The sequence below is a fragment of the Haliaeetus leucocephalus genome, unplaced genomic scaffold (genome assembly GCF_000737465.1).
Source record: "Haliaeetus leucocephalus isolate CR32 unplaced genomic scaffold, Haliaeetus_leucocephalus-4.0 Scaffold830, whole genome shotgun sequence".
Taxonomy (NCBI): domain Eukaryota; kingdom Metazoa; phylum Chordata; class Aves; order Accipitriformes; family Accipitridae; genus Haliaeetus; species Haliaeetus leucocephalus.
In genome coordinates this window covers 3370710-3383120 of record NW_010973266.1, presented here as the reverse complement: position 1 = coordinate 3383120, position 12411 = coordinate 3370710, and the positions used below count along the sequence as shown (strand labels likewise).

General features: G+C 39.4%; 1 protein-coding gene across 2 annotated transcripts in view; it reads left to right on the top strand.

The window, feature by feature from the left end:
* Positions 1 to 12411, top strand: part of DOCK1 (dedicator of cytokinesis 1) — a 311286-nt gene that overhangs the window by 18260 nt on the left and 280615 nt on the right. For both annotated transcript variants that reach the window (XM_010581957.1, XM_010581956.1), the window contains exons 2-4: positions 4282 to 4365; positions 10260 to 10300; positions 12201 to 12256. In XM_010581957.1, coding sequence (XP_010580259.1) covers positions 4282 to 4365; positions 10260 to 10300; positions 12201 to 12256 — 181 coding nt within the window. The remainder of the gene's footprint in view (positions 1 to 4281; positions 4366 to 10259; positions 10301 to 12200; positions 12257 to 12411) is intronic.

Genomic DNA, 12411 nt, shown 5'->3' with positions numbered 1-12411 from the left:
GAGTAACTGTGCTCCTTATCTTGCTTGTGCATTGTAGCAAAGGTTTTTCTAACTTAAGAGGCTGCGTAACTCCTTTGCCAAAACAGTGAGCCTTGATTCTTGGTTCAAGCATGATGGGGAGGCCTGACGTTAGCTGGTGTAAATATTCCTAATGCTTCATTTAGCTTAGAGCTCTCCAAGCTGAAAATCTGTCACGCTGAGAACTGGATTTTCAAAATTAAGCAAAATTATTTCAGTTAAAAAATTTGGAAGTTAAACTTCAGGCTTTTAAATATTTTAAATGGTGACTCAGAATACAGTTGATCAGACAAAATATAAGCAGATCAGTTTCATGCTTTATTCCTCTGAATTTTGTCTTTTCCTTTAATTAAAGCCTTGTTGTTTGCTCCAATCAAACATTTTATCTGTCATAACATCTTTTGATGTCACTCTACATAAAGTGCCCTGAGAGAGAGAGTTATCTGCCAGCTTACAAAGGAGTATGCAGTCTAGTTCAAGCCTTGTTTTGTAATCACAGGGGTGGAATGCACTTTATAGTTATTTTGGTTGTTTGCTTCATGATCTGTCAATGCTGCTGCAAGCCAGAAATGTAATTTTTTTTTTTAGATGCTTTTTTCACACATATCTTTTTAAAGATAAATCTTCCCTCCGTGGCCATTGCTCCTCACTCTGTTCAGGTCAGTGGGAGCTGTCGTGGGCAGTAATTACCACTTGATGGCTGTTTGTCATCTTCTCTTGAAGGAATTGGTCATTACAGTGAAGCTCTTGTTACGTGACCCTCCTTGTTATGACAGACACCAGTTAGCACTCTTGGATATAAATTTTCATGTCTTTTATTCATAGCTGCCTTTGATCCTTAGTGTTATTCCATTTAAATGTTTGAGAAATGCTTAGCTGAAGTGTGAATTGAGTACAGGACTGTTTTTAATCTGTCATAATGTGAATTTTTACTGACTGGGATGTCTGGTACGAGGCAACGAGATTGCTCGTTGGGGTCCCGAAGGTGGAAGACTCAAGCTGGATTCATTTTTGAACGTGTTGAGCGCCCATGGGTCCTCTCGACTCTAGTGACAGCTGTGAGCATTAAAGAGATCTAAGTAAATACCCAGAGGGTGGAATCAGTGTTGAACTCGAACCGCACGAGTTTAGAGGAGTTAGGATTGACTGCGTAACTTTGTCTTTCCTGGTATATGCAAAAACTGAACCAAAACCATTTCTGATGAGTGTTATTGAGCGGACTGTCCCACATGCCATGTATTCACCATTGTTAACATCCCTCTGCTCGGAGCAGTTTGCAATGTTAAGTTTTGTTAATGTGTTTTTCACAGAACGCTCTTCTCCTGCAGAATAGCAATTATGGCTTTGAAATATTCTGCGCCAGATACCTAGGAGGGAGGGTTTATCGCTCTTTAATAATGAAAAAGTTAACAAAAACATTAAAACAGGAATAGCTAGCTTGGCTTGTTTTGATGTCAATAAAATTATATTACTTTCTAAAGCCTTCATTTAAATACTGTTGATATTAGTCCTGTGATGCACTTGACTTTTATTCTTTTTACCCTGAAGTGTCCTCTCTTTTGTTTATAATCTTACACTGTATACTATGTTTTCTCTTCCAAATTGCTTTTTCGTATTTTTTTTTCATTTTTGCACTCAGATATATTTATTTACTACTTAACTCTAAAGTCTGTAGTCTGTCAAGCAAGAGGAATACTGCAGAGAAAAGGATCAAGTCAACCCATCGTGTATTCATTGTTGTTAGCATTGCAAGTTGGAATTAGATAAATTCTGGGGAGAATAAATAGTAAGTCCTGGAGGTTGAAAATGAAGTCATGGCCATGGTTGGAGGTAGTGCTGGGCACCGTGCCCCGTCCTCGTGGTGGGATCAGACCTTCTCACATGCCCGCTTGGATTTTTCCTGCTTGTGCACTTGGGGCTAAACCGATTACCAGATTTGAGGTCAAGAAAGTATTTTTCTCCAGTTACCACTTCTTATGGATGTAATTTATGTTGTTGATCTTCTGTGTAATACGGGCACTAGCCTGCTGCTTAGGAGCATTTGGGAATAGGAGAAAATTGGGCAGGTAAGTGAGGGTGCTTCTTGGGTCCGATGTCTCATTGCCTTCATAGCTGCGGCTTTTGGCCTTCTGCTGTAGGTGTTAAGTTTGAGGGGTTTTTTGGAAGTGCTCTGTGACCTGTAATGAGCACGGCATGTGTTGTTCATGTCCTGTGAACTCTTTTGGTCTGAACATCTGTGAAGATTTCCTGTGAGAAGAGGAGTTACACGTAACTTACCCAGGTCTTTCTGTTCCAGTAATAGTATCGGAGAGTCCCACTGGAGCACTTCTGACCAGTGCTGCACACTGACCCAGTCCCTCGAAAATAATGTAGAAAGAAAAGCAGGTGGTTATCTGAGGGGTGGTAGAAAGATTTGAGGCAACTATCACATTCCAAAAATGCTTTCACTCCCCAAAGAGTTATGACAAATAGTAAGAAATTCTGATTCTCGGATATTTTGAAAAAGCTGTCCTTTGACACTGCATTCTGGAAGCTGTCACTGTGAAGAGGAGGTCTATGCTCAAAGCAGCACAGCCCTTTAGGTACTGGAAATGTGAAGACGAGAAGTACATAGTGCCTCACGGGGAAGGAGGAAGACTACTTTTGCCATTTCATTAGTTGTTAAGAATAGTGTATAAAATGCCTTTAAACTTGGTAACCTCGTAGGAGGGATTAACTGCAGTTGCAGAACTGTGCAGAAACTTCTGTGGGTCCACCTTGACTATAGTTCATGAACTTCAGTCCTGAGACATACTGGAGTTGCTGCCTTTGGTCACGAGGACCCTACTTGGTATTGGAAGATTTTTTTTCTTACAGAGAGTTTGCTCCATATGAAATGTAATAAATCTAGCTTTAGGAGTCATAACTGTTTCATTTTTCATATTATTAATATCTTTTTTCCAACTCAACCTAGTTTGCAGCATTATTTGTCAGATACATTTCTGGGTGTTGCTAATCTCAGTGCTCGCAGTTTCCAGATTTTCTTTTGGTAAGGGCAGGGAGGAGTGGTCTTTGAATTACTTTTTTGGTTGTAGTTTATTATCTTCTGAAGATGGCAGTTCTCAAAAATTCTGCTTCCTTACCAGCCAGTTCTTTAAAAACCAACCTGTTTATTGGTTGTGATGTCGTTTCACTGGTGAGTGGGGTAATGCGTCTTTTCCATTTGAATTATCTCTAGTAGTATATACCTGACTACTGTTTTTTTCAAAGCAAACCAATTTTTCATCTCTCCAAAGTTACTCCCTGGCCAGGAGTGAAGTCTGTCCGAGCGTGGGCAGCCTGCGGGTCGGTGGCCGTGAGGCAGGAGCCGCTTCCAGCGCTTGGTTCCAGTATTCATTTTTTGCAGTTGACTTCATCCCTTTCTGCCCTGCTTTGGTTCAGGTCTGCAGTATTGACACCAGCTGTGTGTAACATGAGGGTCCTTCATAGATCTCTTGAATGTTGTGCCTGTTGCTGCTTCTGCTGGATGGTAGGACTCTTTTTCTGAATTCAGCACTGGAAAGAGAAATGGTTTCCACTTTATTGTCACTCCTCACCCTGCTTGTGACTGGAGCCACTCAGAAATATTTGTGAAAACAAATGCATTTGGTGAATTTGCAGGTTGTGGTGGTGCAGGTTATGTTGGGGCTTGCTAAAGAGTAAAATATACCTTGATAATAATACTGTAAAATGGCGGATATGACTGGTCTCTCCCATAAATGCCGTGCGTTGATGCAGTTACCACTGGCACTCAGGAATTCTGAAATCATGTTGTTTTTAAATATAATATGGATGCAGTAAATTAATGAAGTGACTGAGAAATCATTCTTTAATATTAGTGGTGGTAATTTGGGCTTTCTAAAGACACTTTGTAGGTTTTCTGTGTGTTAAGCTGACGGAGACAGTGCAGTTCATTACAGAACTGCATAAAATTGACACAAAGTGCTGGAAGACAGGCAAGTACAACAAATAATTGTATTGTTATGAAGAAGCAAAGCATTATAAACGGCGTGAGGGACTATCTTTAGAAAATGGACTTTTGGCTTTTAGAGGTTTTTTTACAAGGGGAAATATTAATGGATTAAAGGACTTGGCCAAATTCTTACAGATTTTTTTTTTACAAAATGCTTTACAAAAAGCTTGAGAATGGCAACAATGAGTAATGAAAACAATTATGTGGAGAAACAAAAATCCTGGAAGTTACGTTGTCTTGCATGTGCTAATAGCAGTGTTTCCTCTGTCCAGCTCTCTACAACTATGACGCGAGGGGACCAGATGAACTTTCCTTACAAATAGGCGACACTGTGCACATATTAGAAACATATGAAGGTAAGCTGGCAAAAGTTGCATTTAAAAACATTGTTTTTACAATTGCATTACTTTTCTGTTTGTGACGTTACCTTCTTGTGTTATCAGGTGATGAATTGCTTTCTTGCTAAAGGAAAAAAAACATTATTTCTAATGAACACAGAATTAACCAATGCTAGATGTGAATGAGGATGCATGTGTTTGATAACCTGGTGAATAACCATTTCCTTTTCTATGGAAGATGAATGTTCGCAAAGCTTTATTAGTATGGATTAATTGTAGCATCTACCCTATGTTAGAGAAATGATAGATGCTTTTTGGATACCCTTGGGTAGTGCAAAAGAGCCTGCTGCTAAAAGAAGTTTAATCTGAATTTGAAAGTCCCCTGGGTCCTAAATTATTTAGGTTTCTCTTATAAGATGGATACATGTGTTACAGTGCTATGGACTGATTTCAGGCTGTTCAGATGCTTTGCTTGTTTTGATATGAACCTGTAGAAACATTGCATGTACCAAAATCTTTCTTCTTGATTCATGTAAAAGGGAATTTGAATGCTGAATTTGATAATCAGTAGAATGTGAAAGTTGTTGTAACACTTTCCAGCTCTTGCTTGATCCAATGGTGAGCCAGACAAAATACAGCTCTTTAATTATATCCTTGACTTGAAATTTTATGGCATGCTGCAGTTTGGAAAGGTATAAGTAACATACAACTAAACTGTGTTTGTTTAAAATATTGTAACACTTTTTGTCATGTGGAAATGTGACTTACTTTAATACATTGATTTGTTTGTTTCTCTAGACATTGATCTTTTGGTACATCTGTGTGATAAATTTGTTTTAGATATTGGCTTAATAGGATTTTTTTATTGTTATATTTACTGAAACAAACAATGCTATTTCAACAAAAGTAACAAGCTCTAGTCATCACTGTGCAAATGCATTTTCTCCTTGTTCCTGCGCTGGCGTTTTCTTACAGAGTTCAGCTTGCCACTGCGATGCCAAGTTTGACTCTAAGCAAAGTAATCTTTCCATTATCTGATGTTATGTGCTTTAATGAAAATCTAATAAAGCAAAAATTTTAAATGCAAATTGAATGGTTTAATATTGTGCAGCTTTGTACTTTTATATATAAATAGATTTATTTAATGAATGTGGGAGAAGCTCTGAATCCTGAATAGGGTATGTGAAACCATATTAAACGATGACTGCTGCCAACTAAGTGGGACAGTGGAAATGACTCACTTTTCCCCTAGACTTGAGTAATAGAAAGACCTTCGCACTCTCGTGGTTGTTAGGCTTCAAGCACATGGGATGAGTTCATGTTAAAAGAAATGCAAATAAGTTAATGTTCTTCCAAACATCTTATACAATGATTACTCATTACGTACCTGCTGTGATGGGAAATTAGATGCCATAATTCTTATCTCTCTTGTTCACAGAACTGCCATTATTAGGTAATTTGAGCTTTTTGATCTCCAAATTCCTCTATACAAAGTTGGTGTATATTGTGCCCCAGGAGGTTTCGTACCATATGCATGAATGTCCAGGTGTGTGCCTGGGAACCTCCCTGTCATCCCCTGTCTGTGTCAGCGTTGTGGGGCAATCTGAAGAAAAGCCCCCTAATAATATGAGCGTGGGGCAGAAAAGTCGTTTGCAGAGTCAGTAACGTCTTTTTGATGAGGATCTGTGATTCTGCTTCTCAAAGGTCTACCCCCTTTCCCTGTATTTAAGATTGGGGGAAACAACGGGCTTCTTTCATTGATATTTGCTGTATTATGCATTCTGCTGGTGGCATCCTACCATAGAATTGTGACTATTTTGAAATAGTTTTCTGCAATAATTCTCAAGGTAGGAGTAGTTTTGAAGACTTACATGTGTCCATGAGCTTTGAAGTGGTAGATTGTAGTTGTTTGTTTATTTTTTCGCTCTGAATCTGCTTTGTTGTCAAGAAAAGCTTATGGTAAATCCATGCTCAGTTGGTCTTCTCTCTGCAGATGAAAGATGCTGAGAAGATGAGAGAGCTTGGTCTCATGTGCATAGTCTAGAAGACATGTTTTAAGGACAGGCAGGTTTCTATAGGATATCATGTTGCTACCATGTGCTGGAATGGATTGCTAAGGTGGACTTTGCTTATGTGTTTAAAATATTATTTATTTTTTTACCTATAAGTAGAACTTATTTTGGATTTTTTTTTATTACTAAAACATTTTAATCTTTTAATAAAAGAAAACTTCTTTTTTTTCTTCTGAAATGCAGGAAAAAGTTTGTAGAAATAATTCAATATGCAGATCCTGTAAAGTTGCAGGCTTGTTGAAAACAGCCTGTATTTTTATAGGAGTTACGAGGTTGGAAATGAATGTGCACATTTCACTATTAAATCTTGAAGTTTCTGTTCTTCCAGGAACCAATAAAGGAAAGATGAAGCTATTTTCTAGAGTAATTGATGTTGAAAGTCAAATTAGTATTTTTCTTTCAGGTAGAATTGCAGACAATTTTATTTTTCAGTTAGAAAACTTCCTCTCACTCCTTCTAAGGTGAGCCTTACAGGAAAAGCCAAACAGTAAAGCCGTATGACTTTATCCTTCATCTTGCAGGAGAGAAGGATTGCATTTCATAGCAGATATCCCAAAGCAAGTATTTGCCACGTTCTGAATTAGTACTTGCCAGTTTTTTATTGTCTTAATTCTGTTTCTTTACATTATTTGGTGGAATGGGTGAACAGAACATATGATGAAGAAATGTGGCTTATTAAGGTGAATAGCTATTAAATGTAACAGTAAATAAGCTTCAAAACCAAGCTTTCATGTTTGAACAGTAGTTAATTTCTAGCGCTGCTGTGCGGAGGGGGTTAGGGTTCCCAAATAAGTATTTTCAGATAAGCTATTCCTGATACTGTGGGAAAATTAAGTTGCTGGTTGCAGGTTTGTTGTTGTTGCTTTCTTTCTGTTTGTTTTTGTTGGTGTTGTTTTTGTTTTGCCTTTTTTTTTTTTTTTAAATGTAGCAAATACCTTATCTGGGTAACTGTGTAGTAAATAGACGCATCATTCAAGAGAAACAACCACAAATTTTTGAGTGTCTTTTGCAGCTTTAACAGAGACAAAAGTATTTCATTGGTCCCTTTTCTTAGTTGGCCATTTAAGTGGATGCATATTCCAGCCCTTATATCCCATAATATTTGTTAAGGGTGCGGCTAGAAACCCTGTTTCATCAATGAGCCACTTAAAAGCCCTGGTCACTGTAGAAAAATGTTTCTGGCATCAGTCTGTCTTCCTCTTTCTGGCATTTGGTCTGAAACTGAATTGGCCCTGAATAGAGGGAGGAGGATCTGGAGCTCCGTGCTGTGTGCTCCAGGGAAGTGTTTGACATCAGGTATTTGCCCTCTCTGCCCTCAGGCTTTGGCTTTTTCATTTTTTTTTTTTTTCCCCCCATGGTCCTCAAAACTGCTCAGGTTACAAAATCAAGAACTAAAATTAGACAGGATGACAACATAGGATGATAGATGCATTAGGATACCTTCTTAATGACATTAACAAGCACATGTGTTCACGCATCTCTCTATCCTTGATTTTTTTAGTGCAGACTAGATATCGCTCACCTAAAGCAGCGGCTATACTATACTTGTTTTTCCCTTGTCCAGTGTCTGACAACATACCATATTTACTGTGCGTTGATGAAAAATAACAGTTTTGTGACCTTGATTTCTTTAATTCATGTTTGTGAGGGAGTTGGTTGTTTTTGTAGTGCCTGTCTGTACGTGGAGGAGAGCTGCTAGGAACTAAGAAACTGAATAGTCCTTATGTTTTGGGTAGTTGATTAGAAATGACTTCATGTATTTAAATGACATTGCCCTTATACAGGCATGTTCATGGCAAGACTCGGTGCCTCCAGATGAAGCAGTGAGAGTTAGCTCTCTGAAAATTGGGCTCCCCGCTGCATAGCTACCGGCTGGATCCCAGCAAGAGCTTCATTTAGGTGGTGGCTGCCACCAAAGAGCCTGGTTGGACTTGCCTGGCCGCATTAGGACCTCTGCAATGAGCAGGAGCGCAACCCCTTCTCCAAGGCAGATTTTGGCTGCTTTCTTATCCACAATCTCTTGTAGCTCTTGCTGCAAAGCTTCAGATAGCAGAGGTTCAACGGCGAGGAGCCTGCTTTGCTGCGTGGCTTTTTAATCTGCAGGTGCGGTGCGGCGTCCTGAGTCAGACAGCACGGAAGATGGGATGGGAGAAGCGAGGTGGCAGAGATAATACGGTTGTATGTTCTTTAGTTTGTACAGCGTGTTTGATCAGAGTTATGGCGCTTATCAGTTTAGACTGCAGAACTTCAAAATGTTGGTTTATTCATATAAAACTGAGGGAATTTAGTGCTTTAATAGGATTGAAATCTGTGCATGTCTGTGCACAGATTTCAGCCAGTGGAGTAAGCACTAGCAGAAATGCTTTGCCGCCTTTGCACCTGAGCCAGAAACTCTGCATGGTCGTTTCAGCAACAGTTTTTGTTGGTATTCCTCTGAAAGCAATGGAAATAAGAGATGTGAGGCCATTGCAGCCTCTGTAGGGAAGTGAACTGTGGTGGTTGTAGACACTAGATTAAAGAAGAGAGCACTAACCATCCCCAAGTGATCCCGGAGGATAGGCTTCTGATGCAGTGTGAAGATGACGAATCATTTTACCTTTTGCTACTGGAGAGCAGACTGAAAAATCCTGTGTGCTTGAGACTTCAATTTGTATTTCTAGTCCCAGAGTGTAGAAATGAATTTACCAGCATGCATTGTCTTCCTTGAACTTTCTTCCTGCCCTAGTTGTTGTCACTAGGAGTGGGACTGTAGGTTTTTTTTTTCCATGTCTGCTTTGTGATCCCCCCCTCCTCATCCATGTTGATCTCTGGAGAGGGATGCTTTGCCGTACAAAACCGCTGCTTGCGGGGCTGGAGGGGGTGGCGTTGCATCCAGGCTCAGGCTTCCAAAAACTGCGGAGGACAGCTCTGATCACCTGGGGGGGTTCCCTGGGTTGCTGAGTAGGGAGGAATGAGCGAGCCGTGGCACAGACAAGCTGAAATATAAAATAGCCCCAGTGCAAGCATACAAACAAGCTAGCGCTGAATTGGGGGCAATATGGGCAGAAGATCTCATCTGCTTTCTTTGGCAAAGTATCTTCCATGAGGCAAAACGACTGTAGTTTGTAGGGTTTTGTTTTTGCTTTGCTCGTCCAGTCGCACTAAAGTGGGATGTCTGGAGAAACACTAAAAGCTGTAATGGTGATTGCTTGCAGATGTGTCGTGAACTGGGGGCACAACAGATGAGACAGTTTTCCAGGCATGGCCACCTGCCTAGGAGTATGGCACAGGCTGAAAAATCATGAGGCATCGGGGCTGCTGCGGGATGGGTGTTTGCTGCCTTGTGCTGGATTAGGGCTGTAGGGCTCCTTGCTTTTATATTTCGGTGTGTGAATCCTAAATCCCAAAGTATTCTTGTTTTCTGCTGAGATGACAAACGGTTGATCTGCATTTGGAACCTTGCATTTGTGGCACTTGAATGGGTTTTAAAGTCAAATTAGTAGAACAGTATGTTTTTGTGAAGTTAATGCTCTTAAGTTGGGTTTGTTTATGTTGGTAAATTAGTACTTAAAATTAAATGAATGACAATTAAACACATCATGTAAAATGCCATCTCTGCCATGTAGTCTTCTCCATCAGTTCGATCATCATCACTCTGATTTTTATAGCTTCCAGGAAGACTTGTTTTAGCCAGGATATTAATCCTGTAGAGAATTTAAATTCAGGTGGGGTATGCGTGTCTATGTTGGCGGGGTTGAAGCATGATCAGAAACCATGTTGAGGTGCTGTTGAGCTGAGAAGGAACAGCCGGTAGGTGACATTAATGAACTTTTTAATGCTCTTTTCCTTTTTCCCTTCTAGGTTGGTACAGAGGTTACACACTACGAAAAAAATCCAAGAAGGTAAGTGTTGCCAGAGCAGAGTGCTGATTTTTTTTCTTGGACAAAGATGTGTTATGGCATTGGGTGCATTGTTATAACGGAGATCTCAGGCATGTGTTACAGTGCTGCATGGGAGCGATTCACCATGTGTCCATTGATCTCTAATAACTGCTGGTGTGTAGTCTCAACCTCTGGTAAATGTGGATTTTTCAAGCTAACTGAAACTTATTTTAGCAAGGCCTAAAAGCTGAGTTGCATATCTTTTTTTTTTTTTTCCCCCTCAATTTACGGTTATATGTATGTACAGTCACTATAGAGGGTTTAATGTGCATCAGCTTGTTTTCTGCAGTAACTGGTGTACCAGAGCCTTTGCCTCAATAAAAAGTTCAGAACTTTATGTTCTAGTTGGTCTGTTTAGAGGCTGACACTTTGCTTCACTGTCTGTTAAATAATGTATTACTCGTAAAACGGAATTGCATCTTGGAAAGTGATATGGAGATCTACATTGTGATTTTCAGTCATTCTCTGCAAGAGGGGGAGTAATCTTCTGCAGTGTAATTTTGCCTAGTTGTTAGGCTTTCAGTGTGCATAAAGGGCTGCTGTTTATAGCAGCCTTTCTGAAATAAAAAGAAAGGAAACGGCACAAATACTGGTTGTAACATTGTGTTTTATTTTTTGAGCGTTTTACTTTATAGTAGTAATTAACCAGAATTAAACGACTTCTGGTTTTGCTTCTTTTTTCACTTAAAGTAAAACACTTTAATGTTTGCCGACAGAGGTACATTTTGAGTTGCGTCTGCATGTCTAAAAGTACAGAGCTGAGTTGTGTGGTTCATCCCACCCATTTCTTAACCAGGCCTGTTCTGTGGTTTTTCTATTCTGATATTTTCTTTTTTTGGAAATACACTAAATTTCTTGCGAACCGTATTTCACAAACATGCCTTGTGCAGCCTAAGAAGCAATTATGCATTCTTCTTGGCTTAAATTAATTCCACGTGTTGCTGCATTTGTCTGAGTGCCCCTAATGTAGGGGGTGTGGTGTGGTTTTTTTTACTGTTTTGTTTTTTTTTTTACTGGGATAAAAAGACACCTCTCCTGATGCCTCCCCCCCCCCCCCCGCTCCAGTTTCTGTAGCTTTCTACGAATTTCTCTTTTTGCACTCCCAGATGATAATAAAACTGTACTACAACCTCAAAGGGTGAGGTGGAGAAACTTACTTTCTCAGCTTGACTTGAATTATTTTTTAATATGAGCTTACACTGTTTTGAAAATACTATTGTATTTCTGGAATCTTGAGATTAATTTAGAAAATGTCAGAAAAGCAGTACTGGACAGGTTTTTTTACTGGAAGACTGGAAACACTGGCAAAACCACTTTGGGAACAGAAGCAACATCTTATAGCTGGGTGTAAGAAAGCTTGGTTAGACGTGAGGAGAAGCAAGCAGTGGACCTGCATTACAGGCAAAACGTCATTTTGGAGTATGTCTATTTAAAATCATCTGTCTTTCATGCTTTCAAAAGCAAGTCTGTTTTAATATGCATCTGTATATAACATCCAGGGATGTGGATAATTGTGGGAAACTGTACCTTGAACTGGGGGAGGAAACACCCCTTTGTAGGGCCACTGGTGACAGGGTATCTCTGCTGTTTGCTTTGATACTGTGAAGGTAAATTGAAAAACACTGAGCCTGTAGTTGCTAAGGTTACAATAACACCTTCTTGAAAGGATATGCCATACAAAATGTAGATGTACATTAAAAAGAAAACAAAATGCCACAACACAACCGTTCTGATGCTTAAGAGGATGTGAATGGCTCTGCAGATGCGGCAATGTGTGTTGGCATATTTTTAGGTAATAGATAAAATGTTATATGCAACTGGCTATTTAATACTTTTTTTTTCCTCTCCTTCCCTTTCAAAGGGCATATTTCCTGCCTCATATATACATCTTAAGGAAGCAATAGTTGAAGGCAAAGGGTAAGTTTGATTTGAAAATAATGAAAATCCATTTTCCTATTTGTATCTACATAATTTTGGTGTATTATCAGATAACTTACTCTCGTTTCCAGTTAGTTAAGGTGCTGATGACGAAAATGTGTGTGTTTCTTTTTAAAATATTTTAAACTGGTAAC